This window comes from Lithobates pipiens, unplaced genomic scaffold (assembly GCF_037356315.1).
Source record: "Lithobates pipiens isolate NorthernLeopardFrog02 unplaced genomic scaffold, aLitPip1_a1.2 Scaffold_8, whole genome shotgun sequence".
NCBI classification, from domain to species: Eukaryota; Metazoa; Chordata; class Amphibia; order Anura; family Ranidae; genus Lithobates; species Lithobates pipiens.
Genome location: NW_027507903.1, coordinates 295856655 through 295884227, shown reverse-complemented (window position 1 = coordinate 295884227; position 27573 = coordinate 295856655). Strand labels below are relative to the sequence as shown.

General features: G+C 44.0%; 1 protein-coding gene across 4 annotated transcripts in view; it reads right to left on the bottom strand.

The window, feature by feature from the left end:
* The window catches only part of NSD1 (nuclear receptor binding SET domain protein 1), a 108044-nt gene that overhangs the window by 15290 nt on the left and 65181 nt on the right, over nt 1-27573 (bottom strand). For all 4 annotated transcript variants that reach the window (XM_077472502.1, XM_077472503.1, XM_077472501.1 and 1 more), the window contains 12 exons: nt 25329-25383; nt 24924-25030; nt 19969-20103; nt 7957-8080; nt 7501-7701; nt 5817-5996; nt 4897-5053; nt 4604-4809; nt 4405-4517; nt 3236-3505; nt 2958-3074; nt 1019-1160 (listed from right to left, as the gene is read on the bottom strand). In XM_077472502.1, coding sequence (XP_077328628.1) covers nt 1019-1160; nt 2958-3074; nt 3236-3505; nt 4405-4517; nt 4604-4809; nt 4897-5053; nt 5817-5996; nt 7501-7701; nt 7957-8080; nt 19969-20103; nt 24924-25030; nt 25329-25383 — 1807 coding nt within the window. The remainder of the gene's footprint in view (nt 1-1018; nt 1161-2957; nt 3075-3235; nt 3506-4404; nt 4518-4603; nt 4810-4896; nt 5054-5816; nt 5997-7500; nt 7702-7956; nt 8081-19968; nt 20104-24923; nt 25031-25328; nt 25384-27573) is intronic.

Genomic DNA, 27573 nt, shown 5'->3' with positions numbered 1-27573 from the left:
AGTTATAATAGTCCCCTAATGTATATGGGATTGCTTTAAAGCTGAGGTTTAATCCGATCATATTTTTGCCTTCTCTGCCCACCTCCTTTTTCCTCAAACATGCTATTGAACTTTTTAAATAAAACCTTTCCATATTCACTATATTGAAGTTATATTAAATCCAGTGAATCCACCACTGAGGCTCTGCTTCTCTGTACAACACATATCATGGCTGAAAGGAGGGGCCCACAGTGTGTTGTACATAGCTTCCTTAATACAAGCACCTTGAGTACTCCTCTTGAGACTATAGTCTGGCTGCAAGCAGTGGGATAGCTCCTGGGAGGAATTCCACAAGTATCAAAATGCCTCGTGGGGTGGATGTCAGTCTGGAGAAGGGGCACTCCAAGGTAGGCTGCATTTGCATACAGCTTGCCTTATGCCGGCCATACACGGTTCGAATTTCGAAAGAATTTTCTTTCGAAAATCGTATCTAAGAATTTTCGTATGAATTTCGCACCATTAGTGGGCTGCAGCAACAGCCGATTTTCGTGCAGAAATAAAATTTGAGGAATCGGACATGTTGGAAATTTTTAGAAAAACGAACGATTTTCTAATCAATGATGGGAGAATCGTGCGAGAAACGTAAGAAAATGTACGGAGATAAAAGAAAATGTACGGAGATAAAAGAAAATGTACGGAGAGAAAAGAAGATTTCCAGCCAAGAAAATTATTTTCTGTAGCAACATGAGGTGAAATTGAAGGCTTGGTCGGCCGAATTTCGAAAATCAATGGTGGCATCATCGGATCACAAAAAAAACGAATTTTCTGATCTTGAAAAGAAAATTCGTTCGAAATTCGACCGTGTATGGCCTGCATTAGGTAATGTCCATGTAATACTCAGACAATCTAGTTATTGGAGCACAGCAATGCTGGGTCACCTTATGAAATCACTTGTAAAATTTACTTTTTCATATACTTGCAAGTGGTAGTATTAAGTTTTCAACTGAGAAAACTGATGTACAACATTCTGTTTTCTTACCAGCTTTAATGTCACACAAGGCAAAAAGTCCAACTCGAGTGTCACCATTAACAGTCCATTTTTGAGTCTCGCAGTTTGGCTGGCAGCAGTGGTTCATGAAGCGTGCAAAATTACCCTTTGGCCCAGCATCAATGATACGGTCCTAGAACAAGGTATACACATAGTAAGCATACAGACAGACATCGATAATATTTTCTTTAATATATTTTCTCCTTTTAAGTTTACTTTTCAAGTTGCCCTGGCTGTGCTGACAAATTCCCTGGTACTATGTCTGCCCACTGTGCCCCCAGGCTGATGGAGTCCTAGATAAATCCCCTGTATGTGTATGCTCCTGCCCTATACTAAAATTCTACATGCAGCTGCTCCAAATTTAGCACACACAGGCAGCACAAGAGGGACACAGACACCAGTGATAAACCAGTCCTTATGAAAGAAAATCTGAGGGCCTGCAGAGATTGTGCCAGGAGTCTGACAAGGTCAGAATAACACATCTCCCTGGGATGATTGCATGAGAATCACCGGAATGCCATCCATCTTGATCCCGTGGAGCGGGAGAGGTAACATAAGGAGGAAACGCTTTGATTTAGGTTGAAGTGATCCTACAGAGTTACCAGAGCATCCACTGAGAATGCTAGGGGATCCCTGGACCTGGAGAGAACCTGCTCAGTTTGTGGTTAAAGCTAGAAGTCAGGAAGTTCACATAAGGAATCCCCCACCTATGATAAAGGTCTTGAAACACGTTAGGGTGAAATGACCACTAATGGGATAACTGAATCACTCTGAGCTCCTGGATGCTGATCAGGAGACAAACTTCCTCCAAGTCCATTGCATGAAGACGCAGGGTATGCAGAATTCTTCCCCATCCTGGCAGGCATTCATTGCAAGGATGTTTCTAACTGATTGAGGGAAGGATTTCCCCCAAATTCAGTGCTAGATTCATAATCTCCCAGACTAAGAAAGTCTGGTTTCTGGGTCCGGCATATGCATTGGTGCTGAGGCTGAGCATGCTTGTTGCACGCTGCCACAGAATGTTGAGTTGCAATGATCTGAAGGGAAACTAGGCATTTAAAAGAAGACATCAATACCTGAGCACTCAAAGAAAAGCTCCTGGGCTGTAGATTCTGAATGATGGAGAATAGAGCTGTATTTTTTTTATAGAACCAGAGACTCCAAGTAATGAGACAGCTCCAGCACTGACTTCTGAAGATCTAAGACTCACCCAAACCTATGTAGGGTCTGCATGCTTGGACTGTCTGTTGGACATTGGTTGATAGAGGCCATGTCAGCTGATGCCTCAGAATGTTGTTTAGATATTCCACTATAGGGGCTCCCCAAGAGCGAAAGAGAGCAAAAACATGGGCTAGCAAATGTGTGAAAACCCAGAAGGCAGTGAGTAGACAGACAAAACAGAAAGGGTAACAAACTGGTAATAGGTCTCCACAGCAAAGTGCAAATATTTCTGATGGCCCAGAACCATAGGGACATGCAAGAAAACATTACTGATATCCACAGAGGCCAGAAGAACTCCCAGATAGAAGCAATGACTGACCTTGGCATACCCTCAAAGAAGTCTTCAGTACACTATTCTCTTCTCTGTTTATTCATGTAAACCGACTGTGATTAATAGCCGGCAGGTATTTCAGGGGGCCAAATGACACAGCACAAGCACTGTGCTGTATAATATGCTTTAAAAGAACAATTTTTTTATTTTGGCTTTAACTCATACTGTGTCCCATTTTTGTACAATTAAGAATTAAAATTGTTGGGTTTAGAAACACTTCAATAAAGCTACCCCAACCTTCTGACCTAGATGAGGTTCTTATTGACAATGTAGTTCTACAGAACAATTTATTACAGTGGAATGTTGCAAATGCCAGTCATTTAAACTAGGAAAAGAAAATGAAGAAAGATGGACAGCTTTCAAAGTTGCAAACATTACCTTGTCTAGGGTTAGCATGTAGAAATTTGAGATATCATGCTCCTGAGCATAGCGGATGCGAGCTCGACATTCCTCTTCATCAATCATTTCTCCCACATATTCATTAACAAATTCACCCTAAAAAAAAGAAACTAGCATTAAAAAAAAATGGAATTTGCGGAACTGATCACTACTAAAATATGAAAGGGTGTCACCAGCCTGCACCTTCCTATAAAAACAGAAGACTCTTCATTCCAGAATCATCCAACACCACCAGACAACAAACAAAAAAAGCTCACCTTTTTAACCTCAGTTTTGCAGCGTAAACCCCAGCCCCGGCTCAGAGTTCGGAAGATCTCCACATCTGGGTACTGGCGTTTGGAGAAAGCCTGATTCTGGCAGCGCTCACCAGCTTGGCAAACTGAAGGATGGCATTCGTATAGCAGCATGCGGTTAATGCATTCAGAGTCCTGGCCACACGGGTGATCATCTGCTGCCTTACAGTTGCAACGAGGGATTTCCGACAGATCAGCTGTAAGGATCTGAACCTTCCCAACTGGCCTGTTTACCTGCCAACAAGAGTAAACCAAGTTATATTGATATTGGTAAAAGATTTCAAATTAAAATGTACATCGGGGGGGGGGGGGGGGGGAACCATCAGATATGCAGTACATCTCTAATGTACATGCCCCCCATTATATCCCTACAACTAGAGAAAAATACCTGTTATATGCGAGACATGCTTCTAAATCCTGTTGGGGGATGACAACACACAGCATGTGGACAGAGTGGTGCTAGCACTTCCAGTTGTCCATTGCAACTACCACACGTCTCAAATCCCCTCACTTTTCCATGTCTACAACATAGACTCTAAATATTTTGTAGTCCAAGATAAGAATTAGACTTGTTGAGAACACAGGACAGCTCTGAACATTCAACATAATCAACAGGTATTTGAAATGTTTTAAATGGTATATTGAACAGACCAAAAAGCAGTACAAAACAGAATCTTATTGTTAGGGTTGCATACATAAATAACATATTCAACATGTGTTACAGTTACAAAAACTTGTTTTGTAGTTTGTAATCGTATCAAAGTAACAGCAGCTCAACCCCCGCTTAGTTAGCAGAAAGACAAAATGCATTCTTATTGATCATACTGGACCAACAGGTAGTGTCCATCTTCCTATAAGTAGGTCTCATTCTTTCACCACTTAAATACAGGGCACTCTCACCCCCTTCCTGCCCAGGGCCAATTTTCAGCGGTGTCGCACTTTGAATGACAATTGTGCGGTCATGCAACACTGTTCCAAGAGGATGTCAATGGACGCCCTCCCGGAACAACAGAGCCGCGCTGTAGTCCTCTTTCGGCTATGACACGGTAATGAAGTGGTCAAAGGTAATGTAAAGCTCCAATAAGGAAGAATATTTTAGGCTAGTCAAAAATACAAAGGAGATGAGGACTTACTTTAATGTGCTTATATGGTGGAGGTTTTTTGTCATTTTTCTTTTCCTCTTGTAGCTGCCTCATCTCTTTCTGTGCTTTTAGTTCTTCAAACCTTTCTGCAGCTTCCATTAGCCCTACATAAAATGAAAATCAATTAGAAGGCAAGGAATGTACATCAGGTGTCACTGTATACAAACCATGAGAAATCATCTGAAGATACCCTTTTTGTAGACGGCATCCACCCCTTTGCTCATTTTATCTTTGTTGAGGGCGTCTCCTTCCATATATGGAAACACTCTGGCCTGGTGGGTCCACAAATAATCCTTTGACCCAAAAAATAAAACGGGAAACTCTCCAATATCATGCTTCATCTTCATGATGTTTGTAGGAATGCTCTTTGGATGACAAACCTCAGCTGGCCACCACCTAAGGAACAGAAAACATTTGGTTAGCATGTACCTACATGGCAAATGAAAAGAAAGTGATTTGCATGTTCACACTCAATTTCTTTACCTGTATCTCCCAACCTTGACCCATACCACTTCCTTATAATGAGGTTTTTTGCCAGCTTTACAGTCATTGCAGAACCAGTTGCCCTCTGGCATTTCGATGTTAAGACACTCACGGTGAAAAGCAGCTGGACAAGATTCACAACAAAGGAGACTTCCACCTAATGTAAAGACAAGAAGAAAAAAATTAAATAAAGCTGCAAATGAGCTAATGGAACTGCTAATTTGGCCAAATACCCCCTCATTTTGTACAGACAATTCAGTGAGATTTATATAATCAGGAGTCTTTCACAATACAAAGAGCCGAGAACTGCCTGTCTTGGAACAGACTTGTTACCAGTAGAAGTTATTTTTCTTGGTAACAACTAATAGTTAAATGAGGCAAAGTACAAAACAACCAGCAGTTGGGGATGATTGAAAAAATCCACAAAGAGGACCATGGAATTTGCAATGTCCAATACTTTTTGTAGGCAGCAGTATAACTCAGTTGTCTAAAGAATCTTCTGTTCCCCCAACAGATGGAAAAAAACTAGGGTTGTTTAGAACAGATCATACCAATAAGCCAGTAATATAAATCTACCCAAGGCTGGAATTAGAACCATGTATGAGCAGGCTGAATGTCCCAAGTTGATCGATCAACTTGGGTACAACCAGTCTGCTGGATTTACATGAGATTAAGCGCTAGTGATTCGCATAGCAATAAGTTACTGTCTTCTCCCAGCAGGGACAGCTTCCCCCGCAGGATGGGATTCCCCTGTCAACGCGGTCTGTGTTGACGGGGGAAAAAAAAAAATCAAGCAAATTTCTTTCCTGCAACCCATGGTTGCAGGAAAGAAATTAGCTCTGGCCTGTGTATGGCCTGCCTTATTGAGAATACATATTTCACTGTTCCTATAAAAAAAAACAACAGAATGATGTCTTTACCTTCAGAGCACACAAAGCACCAGCTAACATTGATATGCTCGTGATTCTTGCATCCTCTACGTGGAGTAAAGTGGTTTGGGCAAATAATGCTATTAGAAGCAAGGGTAACTGTTCCTGCAGCCAGACAAAAGTCATTGGCATGATATGCAACCGGGCAACGAACACATCGCATCAACCGACCTGTTGTAAAAGAAAACATTACAATTATGTCTTGATTACAGTTGAATATAAGGTTTGCACGAACAAACGAACACACACACACTCTAGGGTCACATCTATGCAGCTGCCCTTGATGCGATTTTCAGGCATGCATTAGATTTACAGTGCATTTTTTAAACCAGCATGTATGTGTTTTTGCATGTTTTTTTTCCTCTTTAAGACGCACTGTAAAAACACACTGTATATAGCTGGTTTCTAAGGGGGGGGGGTCGGGAAGCCAACTGCAGCGTCCTTAGCAACAGACAAGCCATCAGCTGTCAGCAGGGTCCCTTATCAGAGTTTGCCGCGTGGCAGGTCAGGAAAGGGAGAGGGGAAAAAAAAAAAAAAAGAAGTCCAGACCCTTTCCAAAAATGAACCGGTCACAAAACCCATAGATGTGAACTAGTACCATTCAATGAACCGGTCACAAAACCCATAGATGTGAACTAGTACCATTCATGTTTAAAAAAGACTCGTGTTTTTTTTAAACATGAAAATTGCTAAATTATATAATCTGCAAAGACCAGCACAAATTTGTCACCTTCTCAAACAGAACCGGATATGAATATGCAACATTGATAAGGGTTTCTAAGTCCAAGAACAAATTTAACATACAAGTGTTCTGAAATCCTAACACTTTCCAATAACATTGAAAAAACACTGCAAACTGTATAGATTTCTGGCAGAATCAACATGTATTCTTTTTGCATTTATCAAACCAATAACTAAACACTTCAAATTGTATATTTACCAGACCAAAAGGAGAGAAAATAAGGAGTTCATTGGTATGGTTTCTAGATACTTTAATCTCAACTGTCTCTGATCTGCATATACCAGCCATTTTCAACAACATTTTTTTTTAACAAAGGGAAACTCTTGAGATTACCTTCCTATTGGAGGGAACCCCTGCCAACCTCAACAGCTCACAGTACATTAGTGTGACGGGTCACTGGGAAGAATGTTCCTTGCATTAGTGGTGAGTGGAAAAGAACCCCTTACAGAAAAAAATAAAAAATAGCTGGCGTCAGTGGTTTCTTACCCAAGAAGCAGAAATTGCTCTTGGCTTTATGGAACCCCTAAGGTTCCATGGATCCTTTGTTGAGAAAAGCTGGCATATACACACTAAAAATAATTTTTAATCAATGAAACCTGCAATTACAGTTTCAGGCTTTATTTATGCATTAGCTTCTGTCAGTGCACTGGAAACACAGGGGACATTTACTAAAACTGGTGTACTCCGAATCTGGTGCAGCTGTGCATGGTAGCCAGCCTAACTTCAGGTTGTTCAATTAAGCTTTGACCATAAAACCAGGAAGTTGTCTATGCAGAGCTGCACCAGATTTTGCACTCTCCAGTTTAGTAAAATAACCCCCACAGTGTGGATCTTGCTGTCAAGCTGGGGCAAGATATACTTAAGGTTTTTAAGTCATAAGGTTACTAGTACACATTTTACTTAGCACTTGGAGGATCAATTAGCATTACTTACCTTTAGAAGATGATGGGTTGCTGGGATAGTTGGAATGGCAGGTGACGCACACATGCAAGGAACAGCGGAAGCCTTTATTAAGCTGTAAAGTGGGGGGATAACTAAAAGCGCAGTTTTCATGATAATACTTCCCACACAGAGCTAGAGAACAGCGTTTCACCCCAGAATCAGAGGTCTTGCACACAAAGCATGAATGGACACCTAGAAAAAAAAAAATAATAATTCAGGTAGCCAAATTAAACGCTGACAGAATACGGATGAAAATGATCAGCTTTTTAGTAACTTGGCTCCTTTAGCTTACAACTTAACAGTTCTCACTTCTACCATGTATGGTCATGCAGTATACTGCTGCATGTATTTTATGATAAAAGCTGGGATGAAGCATTGTAGCATTTTCACTTTGGTATGCTACACAAACTCGGCTTGCCTAATATTACAGAAGAATCCTACACTTACCTGAAGAACACTCACTACAGATGAACTTTCCCCGCGGCATGCCACTCAACCCAAGGCACTCCAAGTGAAATGCTCCACAACACTGGGCCTCACAAAGCAGCAGTTCCCCTGGCTTTTCGCAGACCTGAGAAGAGATGAAAAATACAAAATTTTCTATGGGAAAGTTGTCAACCACACAAAACAGATGCACTTTCACTTTTAAAGCCAAGTATTCATGACCAATAGTGGCAGGAAGGCTACTACCACAATACAGACAAAAAGACCCATTATCGAAGAAATAATGCACCAACTGGATGTGTCATATGAGCCACAATCTGACCTCCGATTGTACTCAAAGCCAATTTGATTTCTACACCTAACTGTAGAAAAGAGAATTCTCCCGATCACGTATTTCCAACAACGCCATTTTCTGGCTTCACACCAAACAATATAAGTCTTCCAGACCTTATGATAGATCTTCCTAGTGACAGCTTTTCTAGCATTCACTAGGGTAGACACCACGGCCCATCAGGTTTAGAGACTGTAAATTGGGGTGGAATATAGGACCTTGAGACAGTAGATCGGGGCGACATGGAAGTGTCCAAGGCCCGTCTATTGTCAATCTCACAATCTCTGGGAACCAGGGCCTTCTGGGCCAGGCTGGTGCCACCAGAATGTCTGGAACCCTCTCTCTCCGAATCCTTCCAGTGCTTCGACAAATGTGGAAGGAGAGGGATCGGAGGGAATGCATAAACCAGAGAGTACTGGCGCCATGGAACCATCAGAACATCTGCTCCAATTGGCAGAGGATCTCTTGTTCAGGACACAAACTGCTGTAGCTTGTTGTTTAACCTGGATGTCAGTAGGTCGACCTCTGGGCATCCCCAAGGTTGGAAAATTTCCTGGAAAACCCAGAGTGTAGGGACCATTCCCCTGGGCAGATATACTGGTGGCAGAGATAACCTGCCTTCCAGTTCTCTACTCCCGGGATATGGACTGCTGATATAAACAGCACATGTTCCTCTGCCGAGGCTAGTTCCCTCAGAGCTGAACAACTCCTGGTACTTCCTTAATGGTTTATATAGGCCCCTGCAGTGGCATTGTCAGACTGAACCCTGATAGGGCAGTCCTGAAGCACCACCGTCCAGGCCCGAAGGGCCAGACGTACTGCCTGTAACTCCAAGATGTTGATGGGCAGGATCTGTTCTGTCCTTGACCAATTTACCTGAGCTGTGAGCCCCTCTAGGGTCACTCCCCAGCCTGACAGACTGGCATCTGTAGTCCGTACTCTCCAAGTTACAGAGACGGAAGGATTTTCCCTTTCGCAGGTTCTGATCCTGCAACCAGCGGTTTAGACTTAAGCGTGCCCAAGGAGATATGAACATTGGATAATCCAGGGCTTGTGCCTGTTCCAAGCCAACAAGATGTCTTGTTGTAAAGGCCTGGAATGGAACTGGACATAGGGCACCGTCTCAAAAGGAGGACACCATCCACGCTAGAAGACTCATACAGAGCCGAATGGAGGGTTGCCTGGTTCCCCTTATCTGATGCACCTGATTCATCAGGGCACAGATCCTTACGGGTGGCAAAAATACCCTTGCTTGGACCGTATCTAGGATCAGGCCTAAATACTTTAGACTGAGTTTGTCTCAAGGCTGACTTTTCGGCATTTATGATCCAGCCTAAGCTTTCCAAATACCGCACTGTGCATGTTATGCTCTGTTCTAGAGCCCGTAGTGAGTAATTTCTGAGCAGGAGGTCATTCAGATACACGATCATCAAGATCCATCGGGCCCTTAAAAGATCCAGGACTGGTGCTAGGACCTTTGTGAACTCCCGGGGAGCTGTGGCAAGCCCGAAGGGTAGAGCCACAAACTGAAAACAACGTTCCTCTACTACAAATCACAGGAACCTCTGATGAGGCTGAAAGATAGGTACGCGTCATATCGATAGAGGCTAGAAAGTCTCCCCATCTGGGGCAAGGCTACCACTGAGCGGACAGACTCCATCTGAAAGGACTGGATTAGTAGATACTGGTTCAGGGATCTTGGATCCAAAATGGGCCTCGTGTCCCCGTTTGGTCTTTGAATCATACATGTTCGAGTAAAACCCTGTGCCTCTTTTGGATACAGGAACCACTACAATAACTCCTTGATGCACTAAATGATGTAGTGCCCGAAACAACAACAAATCTTTTTGTAGGATCCGAGGGAACGGATCCTTAAAAACCTGAGGGAGAATCCCCCTGCAACTCCAGCTTTCAACAGCGGGATATAGTTGAGGTGACCCACTCATCCTGGACTATTATTCTCCAAATGCCCGCAAAGTGCAGCAGCCTAGCCGCCCCCCCCCCCCCCCCACCTGATTGAGGGGATGCCCTAACTCTAAAAGGAGGGCTTAGTGCTGGGTTTAGAAGAGTTTTGGACCCAAAGTTTTAGTTTTTTCTGGCCTGGAGGCTTGCCTCTGGCTCTAGTGCCCTGTTGGCATCGGAACTGCCTTGGCACTGAGACACGTGAGGAAGCAGTCCATGAGATTTTAAATGAGACACGCCTGGTGCTTTTCTTCACAGGAAGTAGAGAACTCTTCCCTCCGTAAATATTTTGCATATATTTGTCCAAATGATCACCAAATAAACGTTCCCCATGAAAGGGGAAATCTGGCAATAACTTTTTACAGGGAAGCTCGACTGACCAGTTTTTAAGCCACAAAAAGTCTGCCCATATGTACAGACAAGAGCCAAACGAGAAAACTGCTGTATTGAATCCTTTGAGGCGTCAACAGCAAAACACAGCGCTCAAGGAATATCCATCTTATTTTCAGCCAGATCATCCTCCCGGTTAAGCCTGTCAGGCCGTCTGACCTGATCCTTTACAGACTGGCAGATACCAATTGCTGCAGCAGCTGGCTGGATAGCTGAACTGGCCACAGAAAAAGGAAGCCCTTAATAATGACTCCAATTTCTTGTCAACGGGCTCTTTCAAGCCCTGTGCTTTATCTACCAGACAAGTTAAATTCTTATTTAAGGAAGAGACTGCTGCATCTAGGACTGGCATGCACCACTTTTTAGCAAACTTTTCATCCATGAGATAAAAGGGAAAATCTCTTAGGAACAAAAATCCTGTCAGGAGGTTCCCAATCAGCATACATCGCCAGCTTCCAACAGAGGGTGTAGTTGGAAAGCCTGAGGAGGCCTCAGGGACCCCAAAGATGACCAGGGGGGCTCCATAAGCTCTGTAAGAAGCAACTTAAAAGGCAGAATGAACCATCTCAGTAGGAGTCTGGATCAAAAGCCTCTGCGACTGAGAGGCAGACATCAACTGGATAACTTCTTGTCCAGATTGCTCAGAAGCAGACTCATCCACCGGGCCCTCCACAGAATTCTGCTTTTAGCTCTTCCCATCCTTAACCCATTCCTGCTCAAAACTAGGAGGCTCCTGGAGGAGGATCTGTCAAGCTTCTTGCCACCCTGCGGGATGGAGGCAATCATGCCAGCAATCCTGTGCTCTAACCCAGCTAGGGCTGAGGACAGCTCATCCTTGGTGATAAAGGGTGAAGCAGCAGCGTTGACTGTAGGTACAATACCAGATGGGCGCAGCGGCTCAGATTGCCCGGAATCCTCTGGTCTTTCAGGGGATACAACACCAGGGGTACAACTAGGTTCATAAGGAATTACTGATGACATAGGAGTGCCCTTCCCTGTAGTGTTAGTCCCGCTGCTCTTTTTTGAAGACACTTACAAGCCACAAAAAGAGTACCTGGGTGTAATAGTAATACACCTCAGAAGGGAGACCCTTTAATAGGGCTCACCAAGCCCCTATGCAACAATCCTGCTAAGCACCTTTAGCTTGTCTAGCAACACCTGGTGACCTGGGTAAGGAGAAACGAACCACTGCAAATTGTTCAGAGCCGGCTCTGTGTCCCACAGCTGCCTTATGGAAGCACCACACGCTTAGCATACACAGCTTAAATAAGCTGGCTGTGCACAAGAACGTTCTACGCATGCGTGGTCTCTGCGAATGGGCGTAGCTGTATTCACGTATGAGGCAAATCTTCATGCGCCCAGACAAAGGTTACAGCGGATTGGCGGCTTCGCGAAGCCATGACCTTCAAACTGCCAAGCACAACAGCGCTCTTGCGAATGCACGTGCGCCATGGTGAACCAAGGTGGAATGGGGCACAGTTTTGCGCCATCATAAAGGTAAAAAACAGCCAGACACAAGCAAAAAAGTACACTTTGCAAACACCCACAGCTAGCCCAAAACTCCCCCGAATGGTCACCATACACAGGTGTCCAGCCTCTAGCTAGCTTGACCGATTGTTACAATAACTGGGACACCCCACAATAGTAAATAAAGGGATTTCCCTTGCCTGTCCAGGGGCAAAGCAACTTAGAAATGAAGAGCTCAATCTTCACCCATCACAGCAGGTTCCTGTTACTTGAGGACCTTCAAGGACTGGGTACCTTTTTCATGTATAGGGTCCACTCCCTTGGATGTGTACAGCACCCTGCAGGAATGCCTTATCGCTGTAGTGTTCAGGATTCCTCTTCGTAGGGTCCAGCGCCCAAAGGTCGCATCACAGGCAAAACCTTGCAGGATCTTGAGTTTTCTTTGGGAGGCTGGGGTACCAATGATCCATGCATATAGGGCCTGTGCCAAATGGATCCGATCAGTCAATCCCTTGATTCATTTAAGAACCTACATCATGGGACACAGAGCCACAGTAATTACTGTCTGGTTATATGGCACCTTTAGGTGATAGATACTGGTACACCCTAAACAGGAAATTCAATTCCCCATATAACCCCCCTCCCCTTACCGGGAGTACCTCAGGATATCGATGCTGCCGGTCCTTTCCTAGGACCTTCTGGCAACAAACAAAATGTCGGTTTTCCGAATCTGAGCAGCCGCCTTCAAATAGATCTTGACCGCTCTCACTACATCCAAAGCACGTAGGGACTTTTTTCTTTCTTAGAACAGGGTTCTGGAAAAAATGAAGGTAAAAAAATATCCTGGTTTAGGTGAAAACCAGAAACCACCTTTGGCAGAAAGCTAGGATGAGGACGCAATACCACTCTATCCTTGTGAAAGATTAAATATGGCTCTTTACAAGAAAGAGCCACCAGCTCTGATACCCTTCTTGCAGAAGAAACGGCTACCAGAAAAACTAGTTTCCTTGTCAAAAGGACCAAAGGAAAATGTTGTATCGGCTCAAAAGGCTGTTTCTGTAATGCCGACAGAACTAAATTCAAGTCCCAAGGGTTCAGGGGTGCTTTAACCGGAGGATTAAGCCGTGTTAGCTCCTGTATGAAGCTTCGGATCAAAGAATGCAAAGCCAGCTAACTTTGAAACAACACTGATAAGGCCGAGACCTGGCCCTTGATAGTACTCAGGGCCAGCTTCATCTATAGCCCCATTTGTAGAAAGGCGAGAATTCTACCTATGACATACTTGCTAGGATGCCAACCCCTGGATTCACACCAAGAAACATATGCCTTCCAGACTAACAAATTACTCTGGAAGCAAGGTAGGTATCACTGAGCCTGAAAGCCCACGATTCTTTAGAATGTGGATTTTAATAGCCAAACTGTTAAATTTAGCGTTTGTAAAGTAGGATGGAACACTGGTCCCTGAGATAGCAGGTCTGGACGTGGTGGTAGGGTTCATGGGTTTCCTACCGCCATCTTTACTATTTCTGCATACCAAGATCTTCTGGGCCACAAGAACTACAGACTTTCTTTCCCGCTTGTTCCTGCAAAGAAGTCGAGGTAGCAGCAGAATAGGAGGTAACGCATAAATCAGTGAGAACTGATCCCACAGTCACCAACGCATCTGTTCCGAATGCGAGTGGATCCCTTGTTCTTGATACAAAAGTTGTCGACATTGTTGTTGAACCTGGACGCAAACAGATCTACGTCCAGGATCCTCCATTGTTGGCATATTGCCAGGAAGATGTCAGGGAGAAGGGATCATTCCCCTGGAAACAACAGCTGGCGACTTAGGTAGTCTGCCTGCCAGTTCTCTACCCCTGGATTGACGAAATGCATGGCACATGTTCTTCTGCCCAGATTAGGATATGGTTTACCTCTGCCTGGGCTGCATGACTTCTGCTGCTCCCTTGGCGATTGATATAAGCTACTGCTGTGGCATTGTCGGATTGAATCCTGACAGAATTCTGCAACCTGAATGTCCAGGCCTTAAGAGCTAGACGCGCTGCCTAAATCTCGAGAATGTTGATGGGCAAGTTCTTTTCGGTTCTGGACCATTTCCCTTGGACAGACACTTCTTCCAGGACTGCTCCCCAACCTGAAAGGCTGGCATCTATTACCACCTTCCAGGTAACAGGCAAGTAGGATCTCCCCTTGAGCAGATTCTCAGATAGCCTCCACCAACTGAGGCTCTGGCGCACTTGGCGACAAGCGCATTGGAAAATCTAGTGCCTGAATATTTTTTCCAGGCTGATGGGATACTGTTTTGCAGCAGTCTTGAATGAAACGGAGCATAGGGAACGGCTTTAAATGAAGCCACCATCATCCCCAATAACCTCATACAAAAGGCGAATGGAAGGACCTTTCTTTGCCCTGACCCCTTGGACCAGCTCCTTTATGGCGCTGATCTTTGTCGTAAAAACACCTTCTTTTGGGCTGCATCTATGACTAGAGTATTCGAATGTTCTTACTGGCTTTAAAGATGATTTCTCTAGGTTGATAACCCAACCTAGGTATTCCCAGTAGTTGATTGTGGGGACTACACTTTCATTCAAGCGGACTACCGACCGGTCTATTAAGAGCAGGTCGTCCAGGTATGCCATTATTGTTATACCTCGAGTCCTTAATTTGGCCAAAGGAAGGGCCAGAAGTTTTGTAAACACCCAAGGTGCAGTAGCTAGACCGAAAGGCAAGGCTACAAACTGAAAATTAAGTTTTTCTACTTCACAACGCAGATACTTCTGGTGAGCGGGAAAAATAGGTACATGCAGGTATGCATACTTGATGTTGATTGATGCCAGGAGCGCCCCCCCTTGTAGGCTGGAGACTACTGAACTAATTGATTCCATGTGTAAAGAGCGAATCTTCAGGAACTGGTTTAGATCTTTGAGATCTAGAATAGGTCTGACATCCCCATTTGGTTTTGGTACCGTGAAAAGGTTTGAATAAAACCCTTGACCCCTGATCTTCCATGGGGACCACCATGATCACCTTTTGTGACAAAAGTCGGTCTAATGCTAGAAAGGCTTCTTTTTCTCTGGATCTTTAGGGACATTTGACCTGAGGAAACGAGGAGACTGAATTCTCTGAACTCTAGTTTGTCACCTAGAGCTATTGTGGAGACCACCCATCTGTCCAGAAATTCTTCCTGCCAGACCTTTGAAGAACTGCAGAAGTCTTCCTCTCACTCGGGCAAGCAGGGATGCCTCTTCATAAAGAGGTTTTAGCGTTCGGTCTTGCTGGTTTCTTTCCCCAGGACCCCTTTTGTCTCTGGGATTGACCCTGGGGTTTACCGCTTGAACTTGACGGTGGAGGCTGTCGCGACTGCCTGGAGACTGATTCCCTGGCACTGGAGAAAGAGCCGTTTAAATGAGGGATGCCTACTTTTTCTTAACTGGCAAAAGGGTACTTTTCACACTTGATATTTTTTGGATATATTTGTCCAAATCCTCCCCAAACAGCTTTTCACCAAGGAAAGGAAAACCAGCCAGGAGCTTTTTGCATGGTGCTTCGGCTGACCAACTATTCAACCATAAGATTCTATGCATATGCATCAATCCAAGCTTAAGGCGAGAGGTTTGAAGAATAGAATCTCTAATTGCATCAATTGCAAAACTCAAAACCGCTAGCACAGCCAATTCCTGGGCCTGCTGTTCAGGGATCACCTTAAGTACTAGTTTCAACTGGTCTATCCATGACTGACATAGCCCAATTACCGCCAAGGCAGGTTGAGCCACTGAACCTGCCAGAGAGAGAAACAGGATTTTTAAAACAGCTTACCTGTAAAATCCTTTTCTTTGATGTACATCAGAGGACACAGTGCCATAGTAGTTACTATGTGGGTTATAGGCCACCTTCAGATAATGGACACTGGCCCGCCCCAAGACAAAAAGTGCACCCCCAATATAACCTCTCTCACTACTGGGAGTACCTCAGTTTTGTAGCAAAGCAATACACATGTATACCAAGAAGGGAAGAACCTCTGTGTCCCCTGATGTACTTCAAAAGAAACGGATCCGCTTCCAGCCTGAGCAAAGTGGCTGTCGGCCATGGCGACACTGAGCCAGATGGCAGGTGCCTGGTCATATGTGTCCCTGTGAGGCGTCTAGCCTGCCGGCAACCCCAGTCCGGAGTGGGGCTTGTCGTGTCCGACCCAGCGAGGAGCTCAGGTCTGCGCACGCTCAGTGGCCAGGCTGGGGAGACTACCAGGATCCATAATATTATCCAGCCTGGCACCCAGCCCAGTGGTTGATTGCAGATGCTCACGAAAACCAAGAAGAAATACAATACACACAAAAAAAAAAAACAACACTACAGGTCCCAGCAGGGAGCCAGGTCCTTTTAGACTAGGCAGAAAAAAAAAACTGGAGCTGCCTGTAGCAGAGTGCTGTGCTTGTTTTGTTATTTCTGCCTAGTCCTACTCCTGAAGGTGGTGATATAACCCCAAGGTCAAGATTAGAAATGCTGTGTCCATCAATGAACGAAAGAAAAAACGGATTTTTAAAACAGCTTACCTGTAAAATCCTTTTCTTTGAAGTACATCAGGGGACACAGAGCCATAGTAGTTACTATGTGGGTTATAGGCCACCTTCAGATGATGGACACCCCGGCACGCCCCAAGACAAAGTGCACCCCCTTTATAACCCCTCCCATTACTGGGAGTGCCACAGTTTTGTAGCAAAGCAAAACACGTGCATACCAAGAAGGGAGAGACCTCTGTGTCCCCTGATGTACATCAAAGAAAAGGATTTTACAGGTAAGCAGTTTTAAAAATCCTATTTTCTTTTCATAGATCAGGGGACACAGAGCCATAGTAGTTACTATGTGGGATGGCCCATAGCAATGCCAACTGAAGGGAGGGAGACACAGCAAAAGAAGGGCACCAAGAGACTAGAGGACTTATACTGCAGCCTGCCGTACACTGCGCCCAAAATCTGTTTTGCAAACCTGAGCAGTCGCTTTTAAATGGACCTTATGGACTGTATGGACTTAATAACAAAAAGGTACTGGATTCCAGAGTCCAGCTCTCAAAAGAGAAGCATTCACAGGCAAAACCCTAATTTCTTCAGACACACGGCCCAGGTATCATTCAATTCGGCCAGAAAGACACCTTGAATGAATCCATCTGCATAGCTAGCCCCAGCAAGGATTGCTCCAGAGGAGCTCAGCTAAGCGCATCTTTACTCTGTGACCAGCACCTGGACACTGGAAAAAAAACTGGAGGTACTCCCATTAGTGGGACGGGTTATATAGGGAAGTGCACTTTTTGTCTTGGGGTGTGCCAGTGTCCTTCACCTGAAGCTGGCTTATAAGCCACATAGTAACTACTATGGCTCTGTGTCCCCTGATGTATGAAAATAAATGTTTAACAGGAATTCCAATTTTTTTATCAGTTGGATCCCTAAGCATTTGTGCTTTGTCAGCCGGGCAAGTAAAATTTTTATTCACAGAGGATATAGCAGAGTCAATTGCTGGTATAATCCACATCTTAGTACATTTTTCCTCCATACAATAAAGTGTTGAAAACTTTTTAGGAGGGGGAAAAAAAAAATGCTCATCTGGGTGATCCCACTCAGAATACATAAGCTTTTCCATTAACGAATGGACAGGAAAGGCACGCAAAGCTTGAGGAGGCTTTAGTGAACTCAAACAGGAAGTGGGCTCTTCAACCTACTCTGTTAAGGTAGCTGTGGAGCGGACCATTTAAGAAAATGTACCAGCAACTTCTCAACATGCGAAGCTGAAGGTCCTTCCCCACGATTCCTCGGAAGAGGAATCAGCCTGTTCACGGCCCCCTGAGGGGGATTCATCTTCCCCCTCCCAAAGTTCCTCCATTTGGGGATCCTGCGTGGTAGAAGGGGACCTAATGCGTTTTCTTCCACTCTGTGAAGACGTGATTAAAGCCACTAATCTTTCCTCTAAACCATCCATAGCTGAGGAGAAAACCTGCTCAGTTAGACAGGCCCCTGATGACCCTGATGGCTCACTCTGACCAGCCTCCTTAGTAAGGGATGGTGTTGCAGAGGGAAGGTCCTTAGGGCGACCCCTTCCTGTCCCTGGTCTTTGCGGCATTTGAACCACCTTCTCTGGTCATAGTGCCGAGCACAACGCTGGAGGTACACCCCAAAAAATGCACCCACTGCTAAGCAATAGACCAGCAACTGCTGCCATTAAGCTCAGCCTGATGCTTAAAGTAAATGTGCCTGGGAATGCCTGTGTCACCAACTGACATGACCCCCCATCCGATGTGTCCCTCCTAGCTGTATGCATCTAAAAAAAAAAAAAAAAAGGTGTATATTATAGCTATGCAGCCCACGTTGTGGATGGTCAATTCGTGCCATCTCCCCACCCCCTCCTTCCTTTGAATGGATCTGGTTGCATGGCTTGCCCCAGTAAGGAATATTCCAGTGGACCTCAGCACAGCACATCTTTACTCGTGACCAACACCTAAGACAATGGCGAAAAAAACTGAGGTAAGGGGAGGGGTTATATGGAGAATTGAACTTCCTGTTTAGGGTGTGCCATCACCTAAAGGTGCCATATAACCAGACAGTAATTACTGTGGCTGTGTCCCGTCATGTACGATAAAGAAAAAGCCTATCGCCAGCTTCTGTGCAAGGGACATCGGTCCTGAAGAGGAAGAGGTGAAGCTGCCTCATCTGTGTCAAACAGTACCACCTGCAAGTGCCCACAGTGCCACCCAGCAGTGCCCATCACTGGCAGCAATCAGCATACATCAATGAAGGAAAAAAAAATTACCTGTTTGCAGAATTTAATAAAACAAAATATAAAACGGTTTTGTATGAGGTGATCAAATACAAAAGAAAGCCTTATTTGTGAGTGAAAAAAAAATATAAAAATGTCATACGAGTACAGTGTTGTATGACTACGCAATTGTTGTTCAAAGAGTGACAGCGCTAAAAACTGGTCTGGGCAGGAGGAGGGTTTAGGTGCCCAGTAACCAAGTGATTAAATAGGAAAATTTTAAATCATTGACATTATATAGCTCTGGCATTACCTTGCAAGGAATTTTCTACTACCACAATAAATGTATGTGATCCTTCCAATGCTTTTTGGGAATTGCCTTCAAAAGGAGAAATACTCTGTATTGTTCTATTGGACGAAACGCCATATAGGGTGGTGCTATAACATGATGCTGTAACATTCCGACCGTGGCCATCTTTGTGGTTGGAAACAATTGATATCCATGACAGATTGTAGCTTCCGACATGCCTGCTTTCATCATTCATTCAACGAAATGCGAGTACCCTGGCTGTTTTTATGAAATTCACCCTCGTTTTAAATACTACACCATGAGGAGTTGCCTCATACATGTATCTATGAATTTCCATTTGGTGAGACTACAAGATTCAGCCATCTATGATCCAATTGAAGTGGTTCTGTGGCGCTGTGGATATATCACGCTTGTTTAACCACCTGTAACTCAGTGATCCATTTTCTTTGGTAAGAGGCCCAGTGTGTTGATGTTCGGTGGAGAATAATTTCATGCGCACCTTATTGTGTCTGTCTACACCATGGATTGTTCCAGCTGTTTCCCTGAACAAGGACTCTGTTTTAACACTATGGACGCTTACTTTATAATTTTATGTTTTTAGCGCAGCATACATTCATCCTTTATGATTTTTATTATTCGTGGTGTAAGGAGATCATATATTTGAGACCAGCTAAATTACTTGTAGGCAGCCCTTCAGCAAGGATGCAAGTTATACGTGCCAGAGAGAAGCCTACAATCAGTATCTAAAATATCATCAAAATCTATGCTAATGCTATTCCAATGATGGCTTATCCAAGGTCTTAGCAGTTACCTGGCACACATTCTCTTTCATGGCTGCTCCCCCTCCACCTCGTTCAAAGCTCTTCTTAGAAGATCCTCCATGCTCTTGATCCAGTCCCTCCTCAACAGTGTCACTGGGACTGGCTGCACCAATATTATTTTCACCCTGTACAGATACACCATTATTTAAAGCAGTAATAACACATGCAGTTTAACGCTTCCGGACACCAGGCATAATACTTGGAGTTCAGCTTTAAATATCTTAATTGCATAGTTACATTGGTCCAGCTTGGACCAAAGTATGCAAAGTTCATACCAGATCAACTGCTGGGGAAGCATTCAATCACTGTAGTAACTGATGCTACTAGAGTGATCTCTGATCTTCCAGATTCTGTGCCATGCAGCTTCCCCACTGCATGCTGACAAGGGGTGGTAACTTGAATAGCACTACCATTCACAGAAGACATTTTCAATGAATACAAGGCATTCTCTGGTTGGATGGAGGTGGAGAGGTGAGGGAATGACATTGCAATCTCCACCTCAAGCAGAGAAAGCCTTGTATTACCTTAAAAATACAATATGTTCTGTAAATGGCTGTGGCACAGGACCCAATCCTTGAGACCATCGCTGTAGTAGCGCCAACTACCACGCTGATTGTTAAGCTTCCACAGCTGTCCATCAGGTATTAAATATGCATATTTACATATTTTTTTCACGCTGGATCAATGTAAATATGCAATTAAAATCATACCTGGGTTCAGCTTTGAATATACAGTAAAACCTTGAACTAGGAGCATTTGTTACAGAAACATGCTTGTAATCAGAAGCACTCAAAAGCAAAATTTCCCCATAAGAAATAATGGAAACTCTGGTTGTGAAAGGATTCATCTTTCATTCATAGAAATTACAGCAATACAAAATACAGTACATTATGTGGCCAGAGGTCCGGGGGCAATACGAGCAGTAGAAGGATCACAGTTTTAATGTAAAAAAAAAAAAAAAAAAGTATTTTTGAACTCACCGTAAAATCCTTTTCTCTGAAGTTCATTGACTGACACAGCAGCTCTTCTTGACCTTAGGGTTTTATCGCCCATTTAGGAGAGGACTAGGCAGAAAGTGTTAAAAACAGTAACACTTGCACAGTACCGCCCAGGGGGCGGTCCTACTGGCTATAACCCCCTCACACTGCATCCAGCAGATCAGTTCAACAAATGCAGTACAAACATAAACAGGAGGGGTGGGTGCTGTGTCCGTCAATGAACGTCAGAGAAAAGGATTTTACGGCGAGTACAAAAATCCCCCATGTGCCCAGTCAAACAGCGGCCCATAGCATGGGGAGGAGGGAAGGGAGAGAAGAAAGGGAGAGGGAGAGACCCCCCCTAGTTGACCTCCCAGGCAATGCCTAGCTGCCCCATCCTGCCAAGACAGGTGGAACCATACTTACCCCTCCTGCAGGGACTGCTGGACGCATTCCAAAGACAGACCCATCACCCGAGCAGTACGGGGTGACTGCCAGCCACGGCACACTGTAGTAGACAGTAGTAGCCCAGTCATACGTGTGTCCCGGAGCATATAGCTCACTGTCTGCCCCTGGATCAGACGGAGCATGTCGTGGCCGACCCAGCGTGTAGCTAGGGCCTGCATACGCTCAATGGCCAGGCTGGGGAATCTACAAGGATCTAAATTATCCAGCCTGTCACCCAGCCCGGCTGTTGATTGCAGATCACAGGAATCAAATGCAGAAACAAGAAAAAAATTCCCAGGCCCAATGGTACCACCGGGAGCCAGGTCCTTCCACACTAAGCAGAAAAAAAAAACTGAGCTGCTGGATGCAGTGAGGGGTTATAGTCAGTAGGATCGCGCCCTGGGCGGTATTGTGCAAGTGTTGCTGTTTTTAAACACTTTCTGCCTAGTCCTCTCCTAAAGGGGGCAATATAACCCTAAGGTCAAGAAGTGCTGCTGTATCAGTCAAGGAAAGAAAAGGAAAAAATAAAAAGATTGGAATTACACTCACAATGTATATCCTGCATTAAGGAGTCTGGTTGCTCATCCATGTAAAGCCACTGGTGTATACATTACTGAATGTGGCCAGAGGTGCTGGTGGCTCCCAGTGCTTCCTGGAGAACTCAGACACTCGGGAACTGTTGACATTTCTGGGTGCTCCAAATGCGCGTTACACCCACCCAGCTGGGAGTGCCCCCGAGTTCTCCAGGAAGGGCTGGGAGTCGCAAGAGCCCCCGGACCTCTGGCCACATACAGTACTGTATACACCAGACGCCTTAACGTGGGATTTACATTGTGAGTGCAATTCCCCCCTTTTTTTTTTACATTAAAACTGTGAAACTGATCTACTGCTCATCTTGTAAGACAGCACTCGCATATGAAGCTACAATTGAAAAAATAAAAATGTTGTCTTGCAAAATGCTTGTATACCACATTACTCACAAACCAAGGTATTACTTTATAAAGTTTTTCTTGTGTGTACCCAACACATTCTTGGTAATCTAAAACCAAATTACACACACACACACACACACACACACACACAGTGCCTTTCTCTATGTAAGGCAAAGAGATAGCTAAAATGACAAGTTTGCTTGAAGTTTTCTTATTTGTCTGGATATCTTTTCTGTGACTGGCTAAATTTTGAAAAATGATTAGATATACTGAAAACATAAAACTGGCACGTTTGTAAGCAACCCTCATTTTGATCAAATTGTAAAAGATGATTATAAGTGAATGATATTACCCAAGAATAGGTGCAGAGAAATCACTTGACCTATAATACAGTGCACATGGAAAGCATTCATAGCACTTCACTTTTTCCATTTTGTTATGTTACACCCCTTTACAAAACTGATTAAACAGATTTTCTGCAAAGTTCTACAAACAATAATACCCCATAATGACAATGTGAACGAAGTTTGAAATTTTTGCAAATTTATAAAAAAAAACAAAAAAAAAAAAATCACATGTACATAAGTATTAACAGCCATTGCCATGACACTCAAAATTGAGCGCAGGTGCCTCCTGTTTCCACTGATCATACTTGGGATGTTCCTACAACTTGAATGGGAGTCAATCTGTGGTAAATGCAGTTGACTAGACATGATTTGGAAAGGCACACACCTGTCTATATAAAATTGTATGTAGACCTCAGACAGGATTGTATTGAGGCACAGATCTGGGAAGGCTACAGCAACATTTCTGAAGGTCCCAATGAGCACACTGGGCTTCATTACCCATAAATGGAAGAGGTTTGAAACCTTCAGGACTATTCCTAGAGCGGACCACTTGGCCAAACTGAGCAATCAGGGGAGAAGGGCCTTAGTCAGGGAGGTGACCAAGAACCCGATGAGCACTCTGAAAAAGCTCCAGCATTTCTCTGTTGAGAAAGGAGAGCCTTCCAAAAGAACCACCATCTCTGCAGCACTCCACCAATCAGGCCTGTATGGTAGAGTGGCCAGATGGATGCCACTCCGCAGTAAAAGTCACATGATAGTCTGCCAAAAAAGGCACCAAAGGACTGACCATGAGAAACAAAATTCCCTGGTCTGATGAAGCGATGATTGAACTATTTGGCCTGAATGGCAAGCGTCATGTCTGGAGGAAACCAGACACTGCTCATCACCTGGCTTCCGTCAATACCATCCCTAGAAGCATTGTGGTGGCAGCATCATACTGTGGGGATGTTTTTCAGCAGCAGAACCTGGAAGACTAGTCAGGATCCAAGGAAATGTGCAGAGACATCCTTTATGAAAATCTGCTCCAGAGTGCTCTGGAGCCTTAGACTGGGGCAAAGGTTCATCTTCCAACAGGACAACAACACTAATCACACAGCCAAGATAACAATAGAGGTGGGGCCATGACAACTGTGTGAATGTCCTTGAGTGACCCAACCAGAGCCCAGACTTGAAAACAATTGAACAACTCTGGAAATCTGAAAATGGCTGTGAGCCGACGCTCCCCATCTAACCCGATGGAGCTTGAGAGGTCCCGCAAAGAAGAATTGGAGAAACTGCCCAAAATAGGTGGGCCAAGCTTGTACTATCATACTCAAAAATACTTGAGGCTGCAACTGGTGCCAAAGGTGCTTCAACAAACTATTAAAGGCTGTGAATACTTATGTACATGTGATTTTTTGTTTTTTTGTTTTTTAATAAATTTGCAAAGCTTTCAAGCAAACTTCTTTCACGTTGTTATTATGGGGTATGGTTTAAAGAAGTTTGAGGAAAATAATGACTTGAACCAATTTTGGAATAGGGCTGTAACTAGAGGTCGACCTATATGGGTTTTTCCTCTGGCCGATGCCGATATGTACAAAATCGGGCTGACCAATGGCCGATATTAAGAAATTTTTCTTTTTTTGGCAGGTGGCACTGGTTGCCACTAGCAGGGGGCACTGATACCGATTGGCACTGGCAGTTGACACCGATAGGTGGTAGTGGCAGGTTTCACACTGAGCTAATTTGTCAGTTTCAGTTACACTATATGTAACTGAATGCAGAGACCAGCTGTCAGAATTCAGCATGATGTCGGAGGTGGGCAGGGCCCTGCAGCTATCAAACACCAGCCAATGATTGGGCTGCTTAAGATAGTGGGTGGGGCCACATGCACGTAGCGGCCTGCCAAGATCCCATCAGCTGGTGTTTGATATCTGGGTCCCGTCCGCCCCCGACATCACGCGGAATTCCGACAGCTCCTCTCTCTGCATTCAGTTGCAAATCAGTTTCACACACTGAGCACAGACCCTGCTCAGTGTGTGAAACTGTCAGTGGAGTGTGGGGAGGGGAGGTAATTGGCCGATTTTTGCACAAAAATCACCCGATGCCGATTTCTAAAAAAAGGGCCAACTTTCGGCTTGTATATCGGTCAACCTCTAGTTGTAACATAATAAAATGTGGAAAAAGTGAAGAGCTGTGAATACTTTCCAATGCACTGAATGCATGTGCACCAGATAGCAAAAAAAGGAAAAGAAACGGATACCTCAGAATGTGAAGATTCCCGAGAGGACAAGTGCTTTTCCTTCTTGATCCTTCCAGCAAGTCTTAATCGCTTTCGCCTCTTCCGATTTTCAGATAGCTTACTGGTTGCTGGGGATAAAAAAAAAAAAAAAAAAAAGTGAGCTTTTATTGTATTTTCTAATTTGATTATAGACCCATAAACAGTTTTGCACTGCAGTCTCTAAATGGAACAAAGCCTGAACTCCTGCACAAGAAACAATCAGCTTGAAGTGGAGGTTTGTACATGCAACCACAATTAAGAATATGAGAAAATAATTACTTAGCATACATTATCAAAAAATATATATGCTCAGACACACCAGGTTTATTTTGTACATCAGTTTTATCCCAAATTATAACAGACAGTAAAATGACATTATGACCTTACTTTTTCGGTACCGGATACGTTTCAGAGGTTTCTTCACAGGCAAAGCAATAGCAGGCTGAAAAAAAGAAGCACAAAGACAAAATCTTACATAGGTCAAAATGCATGAAGGTAACGGATTCATAGTTTAAAATCAGTTTTTCTGCAGTGCTCAGTTGCCAACAAGTACACACTGATAAGGAGTTCTACTGGCAGAGTTTGATAGATCAGACTCAAAGTATACAACTTGCTGTAGCCTAAACATATCCCAGATGTTTGCTGTAGCAATGTGATGTACAATTTTTAGTAAAATTAGAACCAAAATACATTTGAGGCAAAATGTTGAACCTGGTCTAATGTGTCCTGTCTAAGACAAAGAGTATTAGCAGATACAGCTACCCTGTCTAAGCTTTCTGGGAAGGGGAAAACATGAATCTGACAGGTCACCGAAGGTATCAAACCCATGTATAATAATTTTACACAGCTTTTACAAATGGCACAAATTTAACATTAAATAACACTAAGGCTACTTTCACACTGGGGCATTAGGGACGACGGCGATAAAGTGCCGATATTTTTAGCGGTGATTTACCGTTGTTTTTATGGCCCTTATCCGCTAGTAGAGCACTTTTAATCCCCGTTATCGGATGAAAAAGGGTTAAAAGCGGCGCTTTGCCGACGCTGCCCATTGATTTCAATGGGCTGGGGCACTTTAGGAGCGGTGTATACACCGCTCCTACAGCGCCTCAAAGATGCAGCTTGCAGAACTTTTTTTGGCGTCCTGCCAGCACACCGCTCCAGTGTGAAAGCACTTGGGCTTTCACACTGGAATGAGGAGAGGCTCTTTACAGGTGCTATTTTTAGCGATATAGTGCCTGTAAAGCGCCTCAGTGTGACAGCACCCTAACTTGTGTTTGCGGAGCTCCTCTGGTTGGCCCACTTTGCCCTGTACAGTAATAAGCATACATCTTTAACCACTTTGCATCCTGGGCGATTTTGTATTTTTGTTGCGCAAGTCAAAAATCAGTGGGTTTTTTGGGGCTAGAAAATTATCTAAAACCCCTAAGAGCCAGTTCACACAGGGGCAACTTGTCAGGCGACCTAGCCTCCTGACAAGTTGTGTCCCTTTCTGTACTATGGAACCGTTCTAATAGGAGCAACTCAAGTGGCTCAGACTTAGAAAAAGTTTCCTGTACTACTGTTGGGGTGACTTCAGCCAACTTGCATTGACTTCTATACAGAAGTCATTTTGCAAGCCGCCACTGTGTAGGTCACCTGAGGCAGTGGCTCTGCAAGTTGTGCTGCCCCTGTGTGAACCGGCTAAAAAAGGATAAATTCTGAAAACAGTGACTTTATAGAATGAAAAGGTGGCAGTTGTAATACTTTACGTTGCATGATATTGGCGCAATTGTTTATCAAAAGCATATTTTCAGTAAAAAGATACACTAAAATTAATTTTAACGCACACAAACACAATAGAATACCCATTTTTGGGTAAAATATAAAAAGGGGCTATGCCAAGTAGGCAGATACCAAGCATTTGAGACATGTTAGACATGAATGAGGTCTCCAGAATTTGTGTTCTGGGCAATATCACACATGTAATTCAATCGCCATTCACATACATATCTGCACCTTGTGCATGTGTTAGCTTTCAGGTACGCGCTGGGTTGTTTAAATTTATTTCATTTACAAAACGTTTACACTTTCATTTGTTTAACTTTGTAACTATCACACGGGGGCTAAAAAGCCATCTATGATAACATGGGCAGGTGACCGTCTGTCTTTATGGAGACATTAGGGGTCTACCAAGGAAACGTCCAAGAGCTGTAATTAACCGATTACTGTACAGGATCACTTTTACTGAAAAGCTGGTCGGCCTGCGGAGGTTAAAAAAATTAAAATAAAGATTTGATACCAAGTTTAAGCCTCAAGTTGCATTTGTGAGCTTGTTGTAACCACTTGAAGTCCATGCAGCATTTCTACAGGAATGGCAAATAGCAAAGAGAATCTGTCGCCAAACCATAAGATTATATTTTCATTTAAAGAATTTTAAGCATGTTAATTACCGGTAAAAACCTCCTTTGTATAAACATCTATAAGGTCTGAGACTGCTGCTGAGTGCCGCCATCTTGGATGTGATGCCCAATCCCCAAAATATGCTACATTGCTTCTCCTCTGGTAGCTACAGTGCATACACTTTATGTAGAGAGGGGAGGGACAGTAGCTGGGCAAGTACAGACCATAAATACACACTCCTAGAAGTGGA